At 39.5% G+C, this 26,327-nt stretch overlaps 1 protein-coding gene across 1 annotated transcript; it reads right to left on the reverse strand.

Moving 5' to 3' along the window:
* Nucleotides 1-754: 754 nt before the first annotated feature.
* wdr18 (WD repeat domain 18) lies at nt 755-26,107 on the reverse strand. The gene is made up of 10 exons (XM_038297300.1): nt 25,862-26,107; nt 23,549-23,659; nt 23,331-23,464; nt 21,473-21,614; nt 16,375-16,518; nt 10,081-10,145; nt 9,418-9,542; nt 4,435-4,598; nt 1,127-1,195; nt 755-986 (listed from the first exon to the last, which is right to left on the reverse strand). Exons 1-10 carry the CDS (start codon nt 26,069-26,071, stop codon nt 858-860), a joined length of 1,293 nt encoding a protein of 430 aa, XP_038153228.1. The 5' UTR covers nt 26,072-26,107; the 3' UTR covers nt 755-857.
* Between the last annotated feature and the right edge of the window lie 220 nt (nt 26,108-26,327).

Here is a 26,327-nt window from a genome sequence, read left to right on the forward strand (position 1 = left end):
AGCCAAACAATTACCTAAGAGATTGCAAAGAAGTTTTTTTATTTAATAATTTTAATCCTCAATTTTATCGTCATCACGATTGTCAGTGCATATGACCTATACCTATTATAGGTTAATTTGTTTAAACTGATGTTAAAGGTCCCTTAAACTCCAGTCCTCTCATTAACTGAGTCCAGTCTTAACATGATGACTTGATGAGGTGAATGGAGTCTGGTGTGCTATTGCTTGGTTGTAAAGAAAACCAGCAGCCATACGGCCCTTTCTGAAACCAGTTTGACGTCCCTGATCTAGATCATGGGTCTCCAACCCTGTTCCTCAACCTCCACACTCCTACGGGTTTTTGTGCATCCCTGCTCCAACACAGCTAATTCAAGTGACTCTTACCTCCTCAGCATGCCATCAGGTTTGCCAAAGGCCCGATAATCAGCCACTTATTTGATTCCACTGTGTTAAAAAACCAAAACCAGGCAACCCGTCTAAAAGTGGTCAAAGATGGTAAAAAAGAAACTAGCCTAAGACCAGGCTGGCACCAAACCGTCGGTCTGATTGGTATTTAGTGCTTAGTTTAAGCCAGAGAATTATAACTGAAATCAAGTTTTTATTACCTGGAATGAACCATAGATGAAGGGTTCTAACCTGTAAATCCAGAACAGCTTAGTTTCTAGTTTAATGTTGGTTAGGTGGGGAGGAAGCACTAAGAAAGTTAGTCTGAAGGAAAAAGTCAGACAGCTTTTTTTTTTTTTTTTTTTTTTTTAACATTTTTTATTTTGTAACAAAAGATGCGTTTGCCAGTGTGTGTCTGTGTGGTTTTCTGTGGTTCTCTGTGGGTCCGTGTGGTTCTCTGTCAGTCTTTGTGGTTATGTGGGCTTGGTGAGCAGCTGAGAAGAAAACTCAAACAGATCCTTGTTGACCTTTTTCAGATTCTGAACTTCTTCTTCCAGCTCTGCAACCCGAGCCTTCGTGTTTTCACCGTCACCGACCACCGTCTGCAACAAATCAGAGAGCGGCTCAGAACCTGATATACAATCATCTATGCCGTTTTTAATTCATCATAAGTGGAACAGAAACAGAGCTTTAACAGATCAGAACCGGAACACTAAACTCCTGAAGCGTAAACCCCGCTCACCTTGTCGTTCACGGCGCACATAAGGGAGTACAACCTGTTGGCTTTCTGCAGGTAGGATTCCTCTTCCTCCTGAAAACAGGAAGTCGGTAAAAATATAAGCACCAAAACACAGCCAAGAAACCTGTGAGGTAAAAATTTGGCTTAGAAAATCTACAGAATGCAGTTTTAAGGCAAAGAGAAGTAAATTTAAATCTGGGTTAGACACCAACACACAAACAAAAAATAGGCATTAGGACGTGTCCAAACTGTGGGGCTAAATGACTGCAGGAACTATGAAGGCTGGAAACCATCAGCTGGGAATTGGGACAGTCTAGTCCTGATCAGCCCACCCAGCCCTTACCTCGCTGTTACTTCTGTCACCTAGCAACAGCGTGAGGCATAGATCTATAACGCTAATGGAGCTTTGACTCTAAAGTTAAACTTATGAACCTGCTTTTTAAACATGCAGAGGACAAGGAAACTCATGGGTGGCTTTTAATGATCAGTTTTTCATCTGCTTTAAACACCATTCAGCTTTATATTTGAATCGATAACGTGAGTTTATTTATATAGCAGATTTTAGTAAAGAGACAGTTCAACACACATGAAAAAAACAAGCTAGACAAAAGGTCAAACATGAATTCTAGTGAATGAATAATTCCAAATAAGATGATTATAAAATGAATAACATGATTTAGAAAGAAAAGAAAATTGGACTGAATACAATCTGAGTTAATGGCCCCAAGACGGACCCTTGGAGAACGCCACATGTGATTTTTGTGATCTGTGATGTAAACAATAAAGCAAATATGGCAGGATTTAAACCAGTCAAGTGCTGAGACAGAAAGGCCGACCCAGTTTACTAGATGGTCTCTCAGGTCAGGTTTTAATGTTGTGAGGTGGACCTCAGACTGAACGGCTTCCTGCAGGGATGGTTGTGTCACCTCTTTTTTCTATCCTCCACAGAAACATGCATGGCTGCAGCAGGACAGATTTATCAGAGAGTACGTAGATGAATCAGCCCCGTGGTTGACAACTTTGCTCAGTGGTGTGATGAATCGATTTTTTTTTCACATAAATAAAACAAAGAACAAGGCCTTGCTAATCGATGTCAGAAAACTCCCTCAGGGAGGGGAGGTACCTTTTTAAAGGGTCAGACAGTGGACGCGTGACACATATAAATATCTGCAGATGAATGCAGTTATCGACAGTAAACTGACCTTTGGGGCTAGTTTTAAAGACGTTTATAAGGGAAATTAGTGCATGTTTCATCTCAGGTTTGTTTTTCTGCTCAGTTTCCTTGATCTGAAATCTTTCTCTCTAAAACAAGACTTGAGTGAAACGTACAGAGGTCCAGCAGGCTGACTGCTGAGATGCAACCATGTCCAGAATCCTGGTACCTCAGGCAGGTACACGATGTGTCTGCATGTATTTTAAAGAGGTTTCTCTTCCTCTGAGTTTAGATCTCAGAAATCCAAAAACATATTTGTTCCTGATTAGGATTATCTCAACATTGTCATTCTGTTACCGGTATATCTTTTTATCTTATGTCATCTTCCTGTTTGTTTTTTTCAAAATGGAGATGAAATGGCTTTTCATCTCCATTTTATTCCTAAACTAGACAGTTTCCCTCAGAAGTTTGATCTGGAGGAGGATTCTCTGAAGAAATGCTTTACATGTTGCTGTAACTTCCAGGTGTAGCCCACCCTTAAACTTAAAAACATCAATTAAAGTCAGAGGCACACTCAGGAGAGGATAATGCATTATGGGAAAGGTACAACCAATTAAGAAATTATGTTACAAAATTAAACATAACAAAAAAGAGGCTGTATTACAAATACAAATTAGAGGAAGTAAACTCAGACCGGAATAAATTATGGAATATATTAAACCAATTAACAGGACGAAGAGCTGAATCTGTACCAACATTTTTAGATGCTGGGGACATTTTTATGACTAAACCTGCTGATACAGCGAATTATCTAGGAGACTACTTTACAAAGAAAGTTAAGAATTTACAAAAAGATACGACTTTTAAGTCAAACAATGATTTATCTTTTAAGACAATTAAAGATAAAATTAGGTCTCATAAATCATGTACATTTATTCTTGATTTCAGAGATGTACAATGGTAGCTTTTCCAAAAGGCTTAGACTATATTTATTAACTTTGGAGTGACTGTAACGTTTATGGAATTAAGTAATTCATAATGAGCACTAGTGACTGAAATGTTTTGTAATTTACATAATACCCAGAAATTGGTCATGTTTTGTACATATAATAGCTAATACTATGTTATGTGTAAGATATATATGTTTATGAAGTTGTATTGTTGTGTGTGTGTACTTCTGTATTTGGTTTCATTGTTACTCAGATTTGAGACCCCAGGAAGAACAGCTACTGCTTTGACTCAGTAGCTAATGGGGATCTAAATAAATAAACAATAAACCCTAAAAGCAGCTGGCAGTACTGCACTGTTGCTGTAAGTTAAACAGCCTCCCTCAGTGTTTTGGAATGTGATAGACTTTGAACCAACACAGTGTTCCTCATGGAGTTCCTTGTAAAGAGCCACATCGTCTCCTCTGCGATTAAAACCTGTGCGAAAATCTGTAGTGGCTTGTTTCGCTTTTTGCATGTTGCTCTTTATGGCCAATCCACCAGAGGGCCCTCGCCACAAGGCACCATTTTGGTCCTCCTCCTTGACTGACATCAATAGTGCAGAGTGCTAACATTAGCGCCCCTTGCTATCTCCACTCCTGTCTCTATTCCACCAATCAGGCTCTCACCTGCACGCTGTCAACACGTGTTGCTGCTTGTGTAACTTTTATCGCATAGGAAACTACAGTAAACAAACCATGGCTAACTGCTAATGTTGCTAACGCTACATCCACAAGAAGGCTCATACACACAGGTCAAATTCTGATACCTGTCAAGAAAAAAAAAAAGGTGTATAAAAAAGGTCTGAATGCTCGTTAATTTTTTTTCTTCCTAAAAAAAAATCATTCAATGAATTTAAAGACAATTTCAGAAGGATTGTATATGTATAATTCCAGGTTATTGCTACTTTTAAAAAATGTACAAAGACATAAAATATTCATCCAAACGAATTAACTTAACCAAACTAAAGATCAGCTTCACCTTCCAAATGTGAAGCACATAAACCTGCTGTCAAAATGAAAACATGATAATAACAAAAAACTTAGAATAAACTGTAAAATAAATCTAACTCAAATCAAAATGAACTAAAACTTTAATTTTGGTTTATATGAAATCCAGAATAAAATCATTAAACTACAATTAAACAGAAGATAATCCAACTGCACGCTCACCTGTATGTGAAGGGCGGGGCGAACACAAACCTCCCCTGCTTCACCGTCGTTCCCCTCGGCGGTGAGGAGGTGTCGACTGAAGCGTGGCAGCGGCACGGCAGGCCGACTGTCGGGCAGGAACATGTTCGCTGACACAGACATGATGATCGCGTTTGTCACGGGACCTGAACACATGACAGGAAGTGATGTCACAGTTGGAATCGTTCTTGGATTTGTTCATTCATTGGCATTTTGCTTCGTACAAAGTTGTAAATAGGTTACTGATCAGGGCATTGGTTGGTTTATCGATCAGTCCATTGGTTTTATTGAAGTTATAGATGATATTGATAAGTTTAGCTTCTTATAACCAGCTTAAAAATAATCATCCAAGAGGCCTGAAAATGACAGTAATAAAAATAAAAGCAAGAATCAACCAAAGGAGAATCTCTCAGTAAATACTGGGCAATATTAATGATGAGCTTATACTTAATATTCTCATTGTATGTTACTGGTTTTATTAGTATATCACATATAAAAGAATGCTTTTTAAATAACTTAATATATGCCAAAAACTACAATCACACGTTTTCTAAAACAATACATCTTTCTAGTTTGTTTCAAAAAAACAGAAACATTTACCTCTAAAAAACCTCAACCGAGACCCAAACAGCTTTTAATCTTAAATCCATGCTTGAAGTTGACTCAGTCCCTTAGCGTCCAGTTTGTCCACTGCGTCCTCTCCTGTGGCGGAGCCAAAGGACTTTCATAGGAGTGGACGAAAACTAACAGATGCTAGAAGCAGCTCAGTGTCAATCACCACTAATCCGAACAGGATAATGAACGAGCAAGAAATCCACCTTTCCAAATAAATCACTGATTTCCATGAAGCCCTTGCTAATTAGATAGACATCATATTTACATCTTTAATTTTGATAAATTACTCTTATATTCCCAATTAGGAACCTTTGTATTTACCGTTTTGTACACCTTTAAATCTGACCCACAAGCAGTAACCCCAGCATTCGTCCACTGGAAGTATTAAAAACCACTTAAGTGCCACTTTTGTGTTAGCAGCCCAGATGTTAACCAAAGCATCTACAGAGAGGCATCAATTCTTCAGCCAGCCTATATTAAAACAGGTTATAAACTTTAGAGACAACTTTACATCGGAAATCTAAACAACTCCCCAATAAGCAAGTTGGAACATGGATCGTTTCTCTTGGTAAATGGCTTAAGGAGAAAAAGTAGCCTTAGTGGTTTATATGTTTTAAATGCTCTAAATGTTGAATAGCAAATGTTAACCTGTGAAAGACAATGCTTTATGCAAATATTAGAAACAAAACGTAATCTTCTGTTTACAGCAAAGTAAAACTCTTACAGACAATGTTGTATGCATGTTATTAGCCTATTCAGGAGGAATTGGGCTGCAATTAATTTTCCTGTACTGTTCAGTTCACACTTGTAAACGTAGTTTTTAAAAGAATTTAGATAAAATATCTGAGATTTCTAAAAAAAGGATTATTATTATTATCACTTTAATCCTATCAGATTGTTGAATGACTGAAATTATGGATTAAAAACACTATTTGTTTATGCAATAATTTAGGAGAAAAGAGGCTTTTTGAATTGAAAGGGTTGTTTATTTTGTTGACGTATATAATACAATGTCAAATTAGGCTACGTTCACACTGCAGGCCTTGATGCTCAATTCCGATTCTTTTGTGAAAACGATTTTTTTGCGTTGCCGTTCACATTTCCAAATATATGCGACTTCTATGTGATCTCCTGTGTGAACTGCAGTCATACAACGCAAGCATCCCGCATGCGCAGTAGAGGATGCAATGACGTCACAGGCCAGTGTGTACTGTGTCTACGCAAGTAAACATGGATGGTGATGCAGGGGCGCATCTAGTGATCTTTCCCAACCGCAAAAACTAAGTCTTTTCAAGATGGTTAAATTAAATACTGCTCTCCGCATCATCGTCTGCCATGGCTGTTGTTTTTGTTGCCGCTTCTTCATAGCAAGACCCAGAACAGTGACCTTTGTTGGGTATTAATGGCGTTCAGGTCGGATGAATGCGACCTAATCGTTCAGACACAGGTCGCATCTGAAAAGATCAGATTCGTATCGGATCCAGGACCACATAGCCAAGTGGCCTATTGGAAAAAAAAAAAAAAAAAAATCGGATCCGTGTTGTTCAGACAGCCATGAAAAGATCAGATCCAGGTTACATATGAGCAAAAAAAATCGGATTTGGGTTACTTCAGGCTGCAGTGTGAACGTAGCCTTAGTTGTTGGATGTTCCACTTGAAAGCATCACTGCTGCCACCCTCTGGTTTAATGGGGAACTGCTTGTTCTGGAGGATGTGAAGTACTCAACATGGGACCAACAGTTAGGCCCAATCCCAAACCACCCCCTAATGCTACTTCCAGACTGCATGCTGCAGAAGCTCTAGCTGCGCGTTGGAAAAGTGGGTATGATGTGCGTTGGGAGGAGCTACCCTAGCCTTTTTTTGCCTGTAACAATGGCAGCTACATATGCTGCTATCAGTGGGTAAAAAGTAGTTTTCATATGTTTTTAAGTGAGAAAGTCCACCTGAAAACTTCATCTGTTCAGCCAGTTTATCAAGATTACGATCCTGCCTTCAAATATTATTTTGCTGTCTGAGCTGCTCAGACCACCATACACTGGTGGTGCTGTGTCACTGGGAATCCCGTTCAACAGCAGCCTCTGGCCCGGTCGCCTCTCTCCATCCAGAACCATAAATTCTTCACTGTGGGCTGACCACCACAACAGAGCAGACTTAACGCCTTAGGGGCCGGTTCATTATCACTGTCCTTGTTACTGAAATTCTACTGGTGGTCCTAAAGTGGTTCTGGTCCAGATAATTCAGCCAGTGGACTGCACAGATCAGACTTATCCATTTTCTGTGGTATAAACCAGACCAGAATACCTGATTGGATCCAGTGGAGCGTTATCAGTCCTTGGGGTGAAGCACCAGGTAACTGGTACCCTAAATAGTTCTGGTCCACTCCAACAGCTTGGATCGGATTCAGTTTTAGAACCTTAAAGGTTCTGTTCAGGAAATCCTCACTATGTGGTAAAGATTAGAACCCTGAGGAACCGGTCCAACTCTCCTCCATCCTTACAGGTTGAGGGAGTTCTGTAACATGGTTCTGGTCAGCCATGTTTTCTAAAGTCTCCAAAGCTAACTGGCTGTTCCCACTCTGCTGTCAGAGTGGATCCAGCAGCTGGAGATCCAAACAATCATACAAAAAATAATCAGATTTTTTTCACAAATCACTTTACAACCAAAGAGCTGTAGAACAGCATAGAAAATATATACAAAAATTAAAAATAAAGAACTGCTGATGGAGCTTATGTCAGGATGACGAGTCTTATCCTTTGATGTCCATTTCCTAACTCTTGGCATCCAAAATGTGAGACAGCTTGGACATCATGGACCAGAGCAAGTCAGATAATTAGAAACTGAAACAAACATTGGATAGAAAAAAAATAAATAAAGACTTCAGTTTTGGAGATGTTGCTGTTTATCAGCCTCAAAGTAAGAAGGTCGTCTCCAAACTAAATCCATCAAACTGCAATAAAAAAATGGCGCCCTAGTAGATGTGGGTGACATGAAGGTATCGGATTCCAGGATTTCCAGTCCGTTCACAACATTTTTAGAGTTTGAATATAAAATAATCACTTAAGTTGGCTTTAGTTCTTCTGCTACTAAAAGATCAGCCAATTTTATGGTGATCAGATGCATCGTTTGAAAGACTCAGAAGGTGTGAACAGAAGTCCATTCAGATCCAAACCTCCACAGAGCAACAAGTGCTTCATGCACTTCTGCTTCTCATTTCCTTGGATGCTTCATCTCTAACAGCTCTGACCTTCCCTCCATCCGGGACCTGTTCAGGTCTAGGGTCAGAAAAGGGCAGCTTCTGATGTTCAGTCCCAATTAAAGTGAATAGCTGCATACATTTGGAAAGGGTAACCTATTCACCGAGGAGTCAACTAGATTGTTTCTATACAATATGGCAGCCTTTTAAGTCTTCCTCCACATATGATTGAATAATCAGTTTGCAACTTTTTACCATGACATATTATTATTGTAAAGTGACATTTAGTCATTGAGTGTTTTTTGTGAATTTAGTCTGTATTTACTTTTATAAAATCTTGATTTTTTTTTTCCCATAAAATAAAAAAAGGGGGCAGATTATATAGTATGAAGTCTTTATAAACATCTAATATCTCCATGTAATTCGTGCTGCATTGGTGAACAATAACTATACACGAGGACCTGTCAAGCAGCTCAAATCCTTAAAGCGTCTGGGCAACATTTAAATGTTTTTTCACCATCAGATTCCTCTGACTAAATACATTTAAACAGGGGTGAGAAATTTGCAGTGTTTTCCGTAAACATTTGAATACTGCTGTAAGGCTGCACGATGGATGCTGCTCTGCTGGAGGACGTCGGAAATGGGAGAATAAGGAGGGAAGATTAGAATTTCCTGACCCATGAGTCAATCAGAGCCTTGCTCTTCATTTATTTCAGTATGAAAAGGTCGACCCGCTGGACCTGCAATATCCTCTTGATCAGTTCAGTGCACATTACTCCAATGTAGATAAAAAAAAAATCCTGAAAGCTAGCTGAGCTGGGGGTGAACCGAGCGAATAACAATACATGTCTTGCTTTTAATGTTGATCCCCTTGCACCATTGGTACAATCTTTTAATTGCTCAAACTGAGGCAAACTAAAGCTATCTCAAGAAAAAAGGGCTTATCTTTCACTTTTTGCGTGAACTTAAAACCTCAGCCTGAGTTCTGGACTTATAGACCAGAGGAAATCCTCTGAAGATGAAGCCAACAATCAGAGGAAAATCCCTTCAGGCCTCAGCTAAAGGTCATGACCCTGAACCAGTCTCTCTACAAATGGCTGCTGGGTCCAGGTAAACAAAGGAGAACTAAACTTGACATCACAGGGGGGGGGTCTTACCTTTATGTTGGAGACAGCGGACGCTCTGTCGGCTCTGGATGTCCCAGAGACGAACCGTCTCGTCGTGTGACCCGGAGAGGAGTAGAGTCCCATCCATTGAGACGGAGAGACACGTGACCAGGTTCCTACGGAGAACCAGGTCATAGCAATACATCAGTCCACCTGGATGAACATCAACAGCTGGTTCTGGAGATGATCGAGACTGTTTTTATAATGGAGGGGTGTTTCACTAGGTGTATGGGATGGTGGGTCCAGAGAACTTATTGTTCACAAGAAGATAGGTGACACCAGAACCCAAAATCTCTGTATCTCTGCTTCTGTCTCCTTGAACCACAGTCGGCCTCTGCAGATGGCCGCTCACACCGAGCCTGGTTCTGCTGGAGGTTTCATACTGTTCAAAGGGAGTTTTTCCTCTCCACTGTCACTACAAGTATGCTTAATGTGAGGGATTGCATTCGAGTCAATGAGTCGATACAATAAACTTGGATAGAAAACTTTTAATCAATTTGACTGGATGATCTGTTGAACAGCAAATGGCCTTGAGATGACATATGAGGTCACCATGAACACCTCAGCAGAACCATCGCTTGAGCTACATTGAGTCACGCAGACACCCTGTCTGTATCCACGGCAACAGAGCATAAATGCATCCATGTGTCTCACCTGTGACCCTGGAACACCTGGCTTCCCTCGCTGTCGGACTGGAAGGATTTTTCCCGGTTCAGACTCTGCAGGCAGACAAAAAAAAAAAAAAAAAAAAAAAAAGGTTTTCCATCATCAGTAAGAAAAGGTCTACAGTAACGACAGAACCTCAGTAACTGCAGCTTCTTCATGTGTGCAGATTCTCCCATCATACAGAACAAGCAGCTTTCACTGTGTTCTGCGCCTGCAGTCAAACCCAACCAGCAGGTTTTCTACTCGGGTGTTTTCTAATGTTAATATCTGGCTCCATTTGTCTGACACTGCCCGCCTCTCTGCAGCAATGCTGTTTTGTTACAGTGTCGATGCCAGATTATATTTTAAATTAATTCATGAGCACATTAGGGGAGCAGAGGAAGCTTTCAGAAATAATGGATGAGTACAGGAGCTCCGAAAGTTCAGAACTGTCCCCTCCATTCCTCATCTTGCTGTGGAAATATCAGATCTAGCAGCTTTCAGGCTGAAGCAATTAACCTCAGACTGAGTAATTAAAGACAGCAGGGGGCGCCACCTCAACCCAGACACAAGGGGCGGCTAGAAATAGAATAAGAGGATTTCTATTAGGAGCTTTTTGGGTCTGAACAGTCTGACTGGCAGGGGGCGCCCCATTGACAGCAGTGGGTTTTCACAGACCAGCAGGGGGCGCCAAACTAAGGGCAAACAGATTCACGAACGGGTAGGCTGGGTTCTCACTAACGCGTTTCAAATTTAGGCCTGTGTGCTCATTATTATGAGGTTAGGAGCTCTTTGACTGACAACCAGGATTCTGGCCCGCACATTTCAACACCACTGCTGGTTTGACTGAAAGTTTACAAAATTCTTCTGTAGTTAGGCTTCATTCACTGAATTTTAATAAGTGTATCGTCCGCAGAACGGCCCCGTTTAGCTTCTTATTTGCATTAAAACACTAGAAGGTGCGATTAAAATTAGATATGGTCTAAGTAAGAATTTTGAGAGCAGAGCACCGATCACAAAAATACGTATCGGCCGATTACAGATTACTATCTAATGAACGCTCCTGTCTCATGCACATTGACATTGTAATATCAAGTATTAAAAAATGTAGGTAATGAGAAAGTATCATGAATTGATCCCTGTTTTAGAGTGAGAGACACCAGAGAAGAGCCTCTTTTAATCAAAATGGAAGATGGAGGTAATAATGTTCAAGGATGAAGCAGGAATGCTCTTAGGTTTGTGGGTGGCTTTTAAAAATGATGTTTTAATTTAACCCTAGAATGACTGTTTCATCATCATACGTCATGCTTAGACACCGACCAAAAGTCGCCTTCTCCCCTCACTCCGCCACACTGTTTGCCCGCAGGCTACTTTAAAGTACTGATGTCCTACTCCCAATCAGCAGTATCCTCTCCCCCACCATCAGCGTTCTTATCCAATCTTTAACTATGCTCCTTTCAACCTCTTCAGTTAGCCTAGTTCGCCCCAGTAACTTATCCAGACTTCTGCAGCGCTCTTCCCTTAAGCTGTTGTATCTCCTCACTCCAATGTGCCGTCTGCCCAGAGATCTACCTCTCTGGTTCCTTAGCTCCAGGCTGGCCTCTGGTTATAGTGCTCTCTCAGGCCTCCCCTGTACCTACCTGAGATCAGAATACTATTCTCCCTTACCTCTGCTGTGCGGGTGATTCATCACCCCATTTGACCAATTCTGACCAAAACAAACTTGGACAAAGTGTGGGACGAATACACATGTCTGCTTAGAAAGAAACCCATCAACAACACAATGATTGGCACTTAAAATCGGTCGTCTTCATAATGTCCGGCCGGTCGCCTATCATGATAAAAATCGTCTGATTTCCGAGCACTGCTGATTGTCCTGTGCAAGTCAATAAAAATGTGAACCCCAATCTCTTCAGACTTCATCTGTTTCATTTCAGTCTGAGTTTTTCCAGAAAGGTGAACACATGCTGCCACGTCTGCAGACAGAGTGCTACATCTGGAGGGCAGGATAGAGTATCCAGTGTCCATACAGCTTATCATTATAAATTTAGTCATGATAAGAATTTTTATTTATTGTCTAAAAGATAAATAAAAAAAAGTTTTAAAAACTTCCCCAAAAAGAGTGAATTATCAAATGGTTTGTTTGAATATTTTTATTTTTTTTTTACAGAAAAATTTACAGAATGACTAAATGTCATTACTGTTGGATGTTTACATGATATAAATCAGACTTCTTTATGTAGCTAATGCTCTAAAGAACCCATTTTAAATGTGTAATTTTTATTAGGAGTGATATCTGTGATTATGGGGCTACGACTGCTCACGCTAACAGTCACAGCCACCTTAGAAAGATTCTAAAGTAGTAAGAAAGTGTTTTCATCATCACTTTTATCGTTATCAATATAGTAACAACAATTTCTAAGAATATTTTAAGTCCATATAGCCCAGACCTGTCAGTCTTTTATTTTTTCAGGTTTACACTGTTTCATCTTTACACTGATTTTTTTTTCCCTGTTGGATACCTCATATTGTTTCATGTAAATGTAACCTAAATGCGGTGAAATTTACAGTTGTGGTCTGCTGGTTTGTGGTTTTACCGATTCCTGCTGGGAATTCTGCTATTGGTGTGGATCGTTCTGGAAGCAAATCCCAGCTCAAGTTCCTGCTGCAGAGTCAGAAGCAAAGCTTGCATATTTGTCATGGTAATATCATTGTGTCCATTATTCATGTTCAAAGGAATATTTGGAGAGCAATAATTGTTGGCCAATATAATCCAAGGGTTATAAGCCTGCGCCTTTTATGCTAATGTAATATTTATCTAGCTGGATGGACTGAGGGCAGCAGGCTCCCACTGATGACTTTGATCAAAATGCTGAAGGTCACAGGATGAGGAAGAAAATAGGATAATATCAGCGCTAATATTGTCCTCACATCATTTAGGAGGGTTTCCCTGTGGGGAGATTCCCTGGCAGCCCTTGATCAGAACCTTCGACATTTGCTGATTAATTAATCTCACTATCAACTATCTGGCTGCGTTTCCCATACAAACGTGCGTTAAACTATGTCGATATTCTGCTAATTCCAAACAATGCAAATTTCCTCATTTGCAGTATTTCCATTGAATAAAAAATGCAATTAAAACAACAAGTGAATACGTTTGTTCACACAATAACTCAGAAAACAACATGGGATGGCGGATGCAAACACGATATCTATCCATATTCCAGCAGTCGTCTTCAAACTACATCTGGTCTTCGTCTTTTTATAAGGCAGTGAGGTCCAGTTGGTGATCGCGTGACTTGTGCTATATGAAAATAAAAAGGGTTTCCATTGCAGTTTTACCAAATATAATTTCAATGCAAATGAAAAACCACCTAATCAAAGCTTAAAAACTTAAAAACAAAAACCCTGTTTTTTTCAGAAATGCAGTGCAGACTGCACACTGCGCTCATTAGCATCTCTTTGGAATCAGAGTTCTGCTTTAAGTTGTAAATCTGATTAATTTTAATGTACATAAACCTTTGTCCTTGAGGCCAACACATGAAAAACAAAAGTCCAAATCAGACCACATTCAAAACACTCCTGGGTCAATAGGAGGTTCTACACTAACCTTGGTCTTTCACCTAAGGTGCCTGTTTTCCATTAGTATCTAATGGGTCAGGACAGAGATCAATTCGGTCTGATTCATTTTTCATTACAATGGAGCGCATCACAATGGGGGCAGAGTCTTTGATAGCAAGGCGGCCCTATGGTCAGGCGTGATGTAGTCTGCAGAACAACAACCGACAGCCTTGTTCCTTTATGGCTGCTGTCAGAGTAACAGAAGAGAATCCAAGATGGCTGTGAGCAGTTAGATGAATTGTACAGGAGAGAGCGCGCATGAGAGAGAGACAGAGATTAGAGATAGAGAGAGAGGCTATGCGGGGTCAAAAGGAAGGATATTTTGCTGGAGGGGTGCTGGGTTTTAAAAATCTCATTTGAGTTGATTTTCCGTCAAGCTTTGCAAAACTGTCAAAGGATTTTAAGTGACGTCTTGAGTTAATAGAGTGTTTGTCTCCACTTTCTTTACCCAGCCTGCCTGTTGGCCAAGTCGTAATGAACATAACGTAAATGATGGATGTAACTGCTCTAGGTTCAATTCTTAATGTAAAGATTCAAGTTTTTACTAAAGCATCAAGTTAGATTTAGTTTCTATTAATTGTGACATTGTGATGCGGTCACACCAAACAAGTTTGGAGTGTCCAAAAAAGCATCAGAAGCGTTGGAGGCTCGCTGCTGCAGGCGTTGAGCTGCAATCTGAAGAGCAGCTTGGCTCCCTTTGCTTTTTAAGCGAGAAAGGCCGTCCCAAAACATCATCATGTTCAGTCAGTTCATCAAAATAATGAATTCTGCTCTTGTCTTCTCGTCACGCTACTGGGACTCCCCAGTAAAAGCTATCTGAAGCTGGTGAGACTGTCTGGGATCCCCAGCTGCTGAAAGTGAATATTAAATGATTTTTAGGTTTGGGGTAAAAAAACTGCAAGTAGCAAAATAGAACATTTGGCATTTTTCTCCAGCAGGTTTTGACATTTTGAGTCAGTGCAGATATTCTGATGTATTTGCCACAGCTTAGAGGAAGAAATCAGCTCCTGGTTCAGCTTATTTGATTGGCTGACCCTCAGCATGCGGCTGCAGGGGTTCAGATAACCCTACTCCACTGTCTGCTGCTCTAGTCGCTGAACGTTCAAAATGAGCGACCTCTCATCGCTCCTCAATGCCGTCTCAGATACACCCCGCATGTAAACCAGATGACCTGACACTCAAAATAAGGTTGGTAGTTCTGCTGAGACATGGGTCAGCAGGGCCAGTAGGACTGGTTTGGGCCGCTATACTAAAAAAAATAACATTGAATCTATTACTTATGACACAGGTCTTCAAGGGGGTCGGTGACCCCTAGGGGGTCAACAGAGGTACTGCATAAGGGTCACAAAACTTTTGGTTGATCAGACTTTTTTGTTTGTTTTGTTTTTTATATTCCCCCAATAGTTTTTTTTTTTTTTTCACAAAATGAAATGTCTTCAAATCCACATTACCATGAATTCAACACTCTGTAGTAAACAGCCAAATGGAGGCAGATGATGTCTTTCAGTCATCAATGCACACAGGAGCTCTTTCAACCGTTTAATTTACAACACCTGTCCCATCAACCAGGAATCAGAATCAGAAATACTTTAATAATCCCAGGTGGAAATTACTTTTTTTTTTTTTTTTTTACATTATATGTAATAGAGTTAATATAGGACCAGTTTGATATAACACAATTTAATACAATATATAGTTATGGGGTCCCAGCTCCACCTCGCCAGTTTGGGTCCTTAGCCTGGAAAACTTTGAAGACCCTGTCTTATGAAGATAGGTGCTATCAGAGAGAGAGACCATAACAGACTGATTCTGCTAGAACAATTAAAGCTTTTAATTTTAAATTTTAACAATCATTTAAAAAAACTAAGGGATTAAGACAGGATCATAGTTTTCTTCTATGAATTCCGTAGTCTGAAACTTTAGCTTTGTGGTTCATTTGATATCCTAAATGATGCACTATTGCCTTGTGTTTTTTTTTTTTTTTTTTTTTGTTTTTTTGTTCACTGCCCCTATGAAAAACACTGGCCCCACTTGGTAAAGTTGCCTAAAACCTCCTATGGTAGTTGGTACTGCGAGATTTCTTTAACTGAAACGAACAGTAAATCAAACTGAAACCAGAATCAAACGGGGCCTAGCTAATCTAAATCAAATTGATTTGAACTATCTGAATCAATACCAGGAACTAAGCTAGAGCACATGCATAGGTAAGCTAATGCTACCAACTGCTAGCTTACTAAAATTGAGCTTGTATACACAAATAAGCCCAGCATAAAATAATAGAGGAAGATATTATAAAGAGTCAAAGAAGCAAATTGACAAGTCAAAGTGACTAATTTTTAGTTGGAATCAGTGGAAAAGGTGCAAAATGGTTGTAGTGGGATGAGTGACATCATTAGCTCTCGCTGATTCCAGGAACATTTATCTTTCTGAAGGATCTTGAAATATTTTCATGAATATTTCAGTTGGTGTTGATTTTCGGATCTGATCGGTGGAAACAAAAGTCAAATTTCTTATTTGTGACACAACCATAGCCTTTTAAAATTATCCTGAAAAGAATACCAGATAAGGCTGAGTTTATCAGCATGTGCCGCCGTCAGCGTGCTGCTCTTTTCCTTTCGGAACGGGTCAGACAAACAAAAAGCAGCTTAAATACACAAAGAAGGAACCTTCAGCTTCACTCACCTGGCTGCAGAGGGACACCTGAAAAATGTTCCCATCACGTCCTCCACAGAACAGGAAGTACTCGGAGGGGTCAAAGGTCACTGACATGATCTCCACATCAAAGAGGACGGACAGCAGCAGCTCACCTGAGGAGAGCTCCCACACCTGGACAGATGTGTTTCAAAGAATCAATCTCATAATCCATCCTGTTCTTTGTAATTTAGGATTATATTTATATATATTAGAGATGTCCCGATCCAGGTTTTTGCACTTCCGATCCGATACCGATATTGTTTTTGGACTTCCGATCCGATACCGATACTGGCCGATACCAGCCTATCCGAGCATGTATTTAAGTTTAAGTTAAAATATTTAGCCTTAGTTGTAAGACTCATGTTGAAAAGGGTTTTAGTACTCTTGATAACATCTAGCCAGCTAAATTAGGTGAGATTGAATAAAACACAATGCTTGGTAACAACAAACTTACCTGTTTATTAAGAGATAAACACAAACTGGACAAAATTACGAATAGCAATCTGAAATTGCACAGTGAACAGTAAAACCGTAAACAGTTAAAGGTGCAAGTATTACTGTAAGTTTTAATAAAAATGCAAAACAGGGGAACACTGGCGCAAAATAGTGGAATGGATCGTTTCAATCGGCGAAACTGGAAAATACAGACCGGATTTTTTTTTTAAAACTGGATCGGCAGTCTGGATCGGCATTTTACATGCTTTGCCGATACGCATTTTTTTTGCCAATATCGGCATCCCGATCCGATCCACGTATCGGGACAAGCCTAATATATATATATATATATATATATATATATATATATATATATATATATATATATATATATATATATATACACATACATACATACACATACATACATATACATACACACATACACACATACATACATACACACATACATACACACACACACGAATAATACAGTTTGAACAGCAGTAGAACCTCATACCTCTCATACCTGAACCTTCTTGTAGAAAAAAGGCTGTGGGTCTGCAGAGCTATCGTGCAAACCCATCTCAACAACAGCATAATCCCTAATCCCATAATCCCTATGTAATCCCAATATAGATCTGGTATGTTCCAAGCATAAATCAGATGTGATCCCAGTATAAATCAAATGTAATCCCAGTATAAATCAAATGTAATCCCAGCATAAATCAGATGTAATCCCAGCATAAATCAGATGTGATCCCAGTATAAAATCCCAGCATAAATCAGATGTAATCCCAGCATAAATCAGATGTAATCCCAGCATAAATCAGATGTGATCCCAACATAAATCAGATGTAATCCCAACATAAATCAGATGTAATCCCAGCATAAATCAGATGTAATCCCAACATAAATCAGATGTAATCCCAACATAAATCAGATGTAATCCCAGCATAAATCAGATGTAATCCCACATAAATCAGATGTAATCCCAGTATAAATCAGATGTAATCCCAACATAAATCAGATGTAAAAAACATAAATCAGATATAATCCCAACATAAATCAGATGTAATCCCAACATAAATCAGATGTAATCCCAACATAAATCAGATGTAATCCCAGCATAAATCAGATGTAATCCCAGTATAAAATCCCAGCATAAATCAGATGTAATCCCAGTATAAAATCCCAGCATAAATCAGATGTAATCCCAGCATAAATCAGATGTAATCCCAGCATAAATCAGATGTGATCCCAACATAAATCAGATGTAATCCCAACATAAATCAGATGTAATCCCAGCATAAATCAGATGTAATCCCAACATAAATCAGATGTAATCCCAACATAAATCAGATGTAATCCCAACATAAATCAGATGTGATCCCAGCATAAATCAGATGTGATCCCAACATAAATCAGATGTAATCCCAGCATAAATCAGATGTAATCCCAGTATAAAATCCCAGCATAAATCAGATGTAATCCCAGTATAAAATCCCAGCATAAATCAGATGTAATCCCAGTATAAAATCCCAGCATAAATCAGATGTAATCCCAGCATAAATCAGATGTAATCCCAGCATAAATCAGATGTGATCCCAACATAAATCAGATGTAATCCCAACATAAATCAGATGTAATCCCAGCATAAATCAGATGTAATCCCAACATAAATCAGATGTAATCCCAACATAAATCAGATGTAATCCCAACATAAATCAGATGTGATCCCAGCATAAATCAGATGTGATCCCAACATAAATCAGATGTAATCCCAGCATAAATCAGATGTAATCCCAACATAAATCAGATGTAATCCCAACATAAATCAGATGTAATCCCAACATAAATCAGATGTAATCCCAGTATAAATCAGATGTGATCCCAACATAAATCAGATGTAATCCCAGCATAAATCAGATGTAATCCCAGCATAAATCAGATGTAATCCCACATAAATCAGATGTAATCCCAGTATAAATCAGATGTAATCCCAACATAAATCAGATGTAAAAAACATAAATCAGATATAATCCCAACATAAATCAGATGTAATCCCAACATAAATCAGATGTAATCCCAACATAAATCAGATGTAATCCCAGCATAAATCAGATGTAATCCCAGCATAAATCAGATGTGATCCCAACATAAATCAGATGTAATCCCAGCATAAATCAGATGTGATCCCAACATAAATCAGATGTAATCCCAACATAAATCAGATGTAATCCCAGCATAAATCAGATGTAATCCCAGCATAAATCAGATGTAATCCCAACATAAATCAGATGTAATCCCAACATAAATCAGATGTAATCCCAGCATAAATCAGATGTAATCCCAGTATAAATCAGATGTGATCCCAACATAAATCAGATGTAATCCCAGCATAAATCAGATGTAATCCCAGCATAAATCAGATGTAATCCCAGCATAAATCAGATGTAATCCCAGCATAAATCAGATGTGATCCCAGTATAAATCAGATGTGATCCCAACATAAATCAGATGTAATCCCAGCATAAATCAGATGTAATCCCAATATAAATCAGATGTAATCCCAGCATAAATCAGATGTAATCCCAGCATAAATCAGATGTAATCCCAGCATAAATCAGATGTAATCCCAGCATAAATCAGATGTAATCCCAGTATAAATCAGATGTGATCCCAGTATAAATCAGATATAATTCCAGTGTAAATCAGAGAGAGGGGTCTGGCTGCAGACCTGTACCGTCAGGTTGCTTTATTGCAGACCTACACTATGGGGTCTGCTACATTGTCCGGACTAAACGTTTATTCTGGATGTTTTATTCAAAGCCTTTCGGAATACCCCGTAGCACGTATGTGCCGCCTGGTTTTATTACAAGAAGACATATTTGTGAGGTGAGTCCTCACTTAAATGTGCCTTTTTCCTGCTTTTCTCCCATTTAAAGACCAAGAAAACTGTTTTATCATAATTTTGAGTGATTTTCTTTTACTTATTACAACATAATCTGTTTTTTTACAAACGTACATTTTAATTCTGACTCCCATTGGTACTTCACCAAAAATTAAACGCTGCACGTCATGCTGGGAAATCTGCTGTGTTCAAGAAAATTCAATAAATAGATTACTTGAAAATCTGTTTTGCGTCTATGGTTTTCTCCCGTGTTGTTGGAAAATAACTGAATTTTTTGGCCCTTTTCATCATTAATTCGCTGTGAGAACACTCAGTGAGAACAGCTAATAAGTTAATTTGAAATCACACCTTCAATCTTGGTTTTCCAACAGCAAAGGTAAGAAAATACCACAAACAATACAAAACGAATATATATATAATATAATACTGGCAAACACACATAAGCTATGAATTATATATATATATATATATATATATATATATATATATATATATATATATATTTTTTTTTTTTTTTTTATATATATATTTTTTTCTTCTATTGAAGACCCAGAAAATAAACAAGGGAATGTAAAATAATTCCGGTATACTAGCTTTTATTTTTACTTTGAAAGGGTTTTAATAGCTTTCAGTTCTGACAGTGCAGGAGACCTCAGTGTGCAGGTATGCAGGTAGACACTTATTGAAATCAGATGCAATCCTAGTATGATTCCTATAAACTCCAACCCAACATTTACAGCAGCTCTTCCAGGGCTACATTGACTCGTTGATACCCAATCTATCCCAGAAGCAGTATCCAAACTTCCAGATGGGCAATGTTTGCTTTTATATTTGTATAATATTCTAACCTTTTTCTTTTTTATTGTTAAATTTTATCCCACTTGTTTAAATAATGTAAATTATAAATAAAAACATATAATATCCAGATCAATGGCTGCAATTGTATTTCACTGGGCTGCTCTGAGCATGACATCAGACATGCGGATATAACGGATACTGTATGTAAACACATCAGTTCTATCAGCAAAGTCATTATTGTGCACCATGTTGTTTAGTGTGCTTTTATAATTAAGGATATAAATCATTTCTTTCTATACGGGTTCCTGAGGGGCATTCAAACAGATGCATTTCTGGTTGTGCATGTGGATTGCTTATGGGACAGATCAGGCGAGATCAGCACCTGTCCAGGTAAAGGGCTGGTTATACTCCCGCAGCAGTGTGTCGAAGTTAGCTTGTCACAGGTTTAACGCAGATATTTTTGATTTATACTCAATTTTGAAGCGTGGTCTGCGCTATGTTATTCCACGCCACAACTCAAAAGTGGAAAATCACGAACTAGCAGTGGGTCTAGATACGACCGAGGAGGTGAGGAAGTGAGAGCAAGTTTGTGCGACAATGGAGGGACATGAGGGTGAAAAATAGCAGGGATCCAGGTGGAAAAAGGGTCCCAGCTTTCTCGCGCACCTCTCTCTTCTAGCCGGTCCTTCTTAATGAGTCTTTTTCCTCGATGGCGGCCACACAAAGAAAACAAGCCGATAAGGTACCAAACAGAGAATATGCATAGTGTAGAGCGGATGTAGATTTGACCAATCAGAGGCCTCCTGTCTGCGGTCACCTACAATTTTGGAAAGGTGCACCAGAGTGTCTGCTGAAGGGGCGGGGGTATATCTACGTTAACTGCGACACACACGCAGACAAACTGGTTTCTGAGTATAAACCAGCCTTAAACGCTCTCACCTTTACAGTCTGATCTAGTGACGATGTGGCGACTCTGGCCTGAGGTCCCATGTAACCGCAGTGCAGGTCTGTGATGGGCAGGGAATGACGGGCCAGGACGTGGCGTGGCTCAGGAGTGTGACTTAAATCCAACTGGACCACACTGAGAGAGACAGGAAAGAGACCAGTGATCTGCTGATTAGTGACATCACTTGTTTTATATACATATTTGGAATAACAGTTCAGCCAAAGCACAAAAACAAACAATTTTGGTTCCAATCATATTTATATCTACATGAAGAAGGTTTCATAAATACTCTTTATACATGTTCTATATGAGCCTATCTATCTATCTATCTATCTATCTATCTATCTATCTATCTATCTATCTATCTATCTATCTATGTGACAGGCTGTTAAATTATGGCTGATAGTTCTGTTTCACTTCACCGAGAAACCTTTTCATTTCTGATTTTCTTGGGGGAGAGTAGACGCTTAAAATGTTTCACATACTTATGCAATTTGGACAGATAATAAGGAAATGGATTTCACTTTCTCCCTGCCCTGAGACAGAGCCTACAGATTGTCTCTGACCTTACCAACCATCGGTTTCTAAACCAACCAGGCATGAAACAATAATCGAATTAATCGATTTTTTTTAAATAATGATCAACCAATTTAGTAATTCATTAATCGTTAACTGGAGTATAGAAACTCTAAAACATTCCTTTAGCTGATACTTTTAAAATAATATATAGTGTTTGTAATTAAGATTGAAAAAAAATAATAATGTTTTTGTCTGTAATTATTCTCCATCCAGAACTCCTCAAGTGGAAAGGTTTTAGTTTCACCTGGTTTAATTTAGTAAATTATCTTCTTAAAGGAACCTATCCAATTATTAATCAATTGATCAATAAAATAATCGACTGATTAATGGGTTTGTAGCCCTATAATCAACTAGTACCAATGGCCAGTTTATGGTCCTGCACAGGTTGGATTTTTCAAAACTGTATCCGCCCGCATCCGTAGAGTTCAGACCCTTTACCCACATTTATCCCCATCTAAAACCTGACTGGAAACACATGGATCCATAGATAATAAAGTGCAACCCGACCCATAATCAAAAAGTGTACACACAGCCATTTATAATAACAGAGACGGAAAAGAACGTTGCCTCACGCTCACATCCAGTGTGCTCTGTTCTCACCTGTAATTTGGCTGAAGTAAGAAGATTTACCTTGTTAAGTAAATTAAAATACTGTTATCTGGATATCGTTGATTCAATTTATTTTTTAAGATGTAGAATTATTAAATAAGACAGATGTGTCTCACTGTGCGATCAAGATTCACCTGATCCAAACTTTAGGAGCCAGTGCATCAACCAGCACAACCAGCAACCAAACTGAAGGAAGATTATCAGCTCCACCTGGTGGTCGCTGCTGCTCACTGCAGGTGTCATTTCCTAAATGGACCTCAGCTTTTTTGGCAACAAAGCCTTAGAACCAGGCCCAGTTAGAGAGTGGGGATTTTACTGAACCCACTGCTTCGTCTTTTATACAAAACATTTAAACTTGAGCATAAGCAGGTCTGCATTTGATGGGGCATCGTTACTATGACGACCCTCAGAACCTGACATCATAACAAAAGCATCAACCTAAGCTAATAATGTTTTACTCTGAACTTTGCTACCCTTTCTGTTTCTCATTTTAGCTTCATATTTCCTTTAATGTCCCTTCCTCCGGTTCAGATATTTTCAGCTTCTGGTACCTTGAGAATACTGGATCAGATGTTTTGGATCTTTTCCCTACTCTCTGTAGATCCAGTTCAGAATGGACCTGTAACCCATCACACAGGCACGTCTGTTACTGAGGTGACCTACCTGCACACACTCCACACCAGTGCCAGGTTGTCTTTGCCCGCAGAAACAAAATGGCTGCTGTCGTCTGTGAACTTCAGACACGTGACGTCCTGATAGTGTCGACTGAGCACCACCAGCAGCTTACCTGTGCAAACCTGGACCAATCAGAGCACAGAGATCATAAACACGCTCAGCTTTAAACAGAAGCCAAGGGTTTCTATGGAAACCAGTAGAATCACCTCCCACAGGTAGATGGCCTCGGCCACTCCGGCAGCGAGGAAGGCCCCATCGGGTGAAGCGGTGAGACAAGTGACCACACCTGGACAGACGATCTTCTGCTGCAGATGGTCCTGCAAACACAGAGGGGTCAGAGCATCTGACTGAATGACCTGAGAGGAATTTGCTTCAACTAGAATTACCTGTATTTACATCTTTATAATAAATAAATACTCAAAGGAGCAGTTTTATTTAAAACACACAGATATGAAAAACTTTCCACACTTTTTCAGCACATTTAGTACTCTGGTTTTGTGCACTTATGTCAGCTTTTGTCCCTTTAGGGGTAGAAGCAACCTGAAAGAGTACCCTTTCTTCCTAGTTATGGATGAAAAAAAGTTAGCAAAGCATATTGAGGCTAAATAAATAAATTCAGTCTTAATATCCAACAGTCATTACTGTTATCAATTGACAACTTTAAAAAAAAACAAGGTTGGACATGAAGGAAAAATACTTAACAGGAGGTTAAAACTGATTTTAGAGGTTTGTGTTAAACCATGTAAAAATAGAACTACAATTATTAATCAGATTAATTGGAATGAATCAATTGTTGTAATTATTGTCAACTCATATCTAGATAAGTTATAGAATTGGAGGTAGATCTTTTTAGTCATCAGGCTCCTCTCCTGTGGAACCAACTACCAGTTTTAGTCTAAAAGGCAGACACCCTGTCTGCTTTTAAGGTTAGGCTTAAAACTTTCCTTTTTGATAAAGCTTATAGTTAGAGTGGCTCAGGTTATCCAATGCTATCTCTATAGTTATGCTGCTATAGGCTTAAACTTCTGGAAGGCATAGAGTCCCCCATTTCATCATTCTATCTCTATTCTCGCACTCTGCAGAATCTGTTAGTTCAATCTCCAACATAATGCTTTTTCACATAGTAGCCTAATCTGGTCTGTTCCTGTTTGGCTGTGACGCCATCCAGGAGAGAAATATCAGCTGTGCTGCTACTATCAACACCTTTGATTATAGATGTTAGAGACCGGCCAGTTTTTCAGTGTAGTCCTGTTTCTCTGACTGTGACTGGCTTGATGTGCTCTCTTCATCCTCTGACATGGGAGCTGACTCTAAGCTCATCCGCCTGGCTGTGTGTTTCCTGGACGGGGCCGTCTTTTACAGTTGCCTTTTGTATGTCTGCTTCTGTCTCCTTGAACACGAGGCGGCCTCGACAGATGGCAGCTGACACTGAGCCTGGTTCTGCTGGAGGTTTCTGCCAGTTAAAAGGAAGTTTTTCCTCTCCACTGTCACTACAAGCATTCATAGTGTGAGGGATTGCCTTCCAGTTATTGAGTTGATGCAATCAACTGGCTTTTCTTAAGATATAAAACTTTGAATTAATTTGACTGTATGATCTGGTGAACTGTAAAGTGCCTTGAGATGATGTGTGATGTGAACTGGTGCAATAAAAATAAACAGAATTAAAATTTCGTGATTAAATTGAATTGTTACCAAGAGTTATGGTACAAGAGTGTGTCCTCTTCCACCAATGAAGGCATGTCCAACTTTCCCATTTAAAATTACATTGTGATGGATGGATGGATAGATAGATGGATGGATGGATCATATTTTTCAGCATTCAGCAACTTCAGCATTGTAGATAGTTAACTTTCCTACTCTACCCATCAGTAGCAGTATTCCATTATGTGTTCAGCATCAAGGCAGTCATCCAGGTACCACCCATCTGTGTTAATATATGTTCACTGCTGTGTAAATGCAATGCATACAGCACAGAACCATATCTTTATCATAGTTATAGTTTTACCAGTGGCTGTAGTGGACTGTTCTCCCTGCTGCCCTCTGCAAAGAGGCTTCACGGCATCCACTGCAGATCCAGCAGGTTGTGCACCAGCTTTTCCCCGCTGCCATCAGACTGTGGAACTCTCCATCACACTTGCAACATTATCTTGCAACACCAACGTGCTTAACTCTAATAAATTAGAGTCAACATTAAAACACCATAGAGCTGGTGTATGCTGTTTATCTAATATTTGGGGGTGAGTTAGGCTTTAATCGTGAGAAAACTCACTTTGCAGTTTCTGACCCAAACAGCTACCAGAACCTCCAGGGTCAGAATCTGGTCTGATTTCTATTTTCTGACTCCATTCCTCTTTGGAAACAGGCGGGATGTTTAAACTGCCTAATGAGGGAATGGGATCAGAAATCCCTGATTCTGTCAGGATTCTAGCTTTTGGTGCTTTGTGAGGGCCAGTACTCGGTGTGCTGGTTCGGTACCGTTCACTTGGACTGTTCGGCTCAGTACGGCCGGGGTTTCTCACCTTCCTCTGGATCTCCCACACGTTGATGAAGTTCTTCCCCAGTTGGGCGCTGAGCAGGAACTCCCCACGCAGGACGGTGAGGGTCCGAGCTGTGGAGTTCCCTCCCCGGTAGGACAGCAGGCTGGAGCCGCTGTGAAGGTCGAACACGGTGCAGTTCCAGAGCTGAGAGCCCGAATCACTGCTGAGCACCACCTCCAACGGCGCCGCCATGTTGGCTATAACAGTACAAGAGAAGGGTTAAGCTCCGCCCACTTCAGCTGCCTGGTACTTTTAACCGCTAGCCCGGTGCATTGTGGGATATGTAGGAAACAATCATGAATGACTTCAAGAAAAAAAAATCAACATCAGACAATGCAGTAAAATTTCAAAGTGAACACATAAAAACATTGTGTATAATTAACCATATTTATAACCTAATTACATGTATAAATTAGTGCTTAAGTCTAAAAAAAAGTCTAAGTTATTT

Source organism: Cyprinodon tularosa, unplaced genomic scaffold (assembly GCF_016077235.1).
Source record: "Cyprinodon tularosa strain WSP-4 unplaced genomic scaffold, ASM1607723v1 ctg385, whole genome shotgun sequence".
NCBI classification, from domain to species: Eukaryota; Metazoa; Chordata; class Actinopteri; order Cyprinodontiformes; family Cyprinodontidae; genus Cyprinodon; species Cyprinodon tularosa.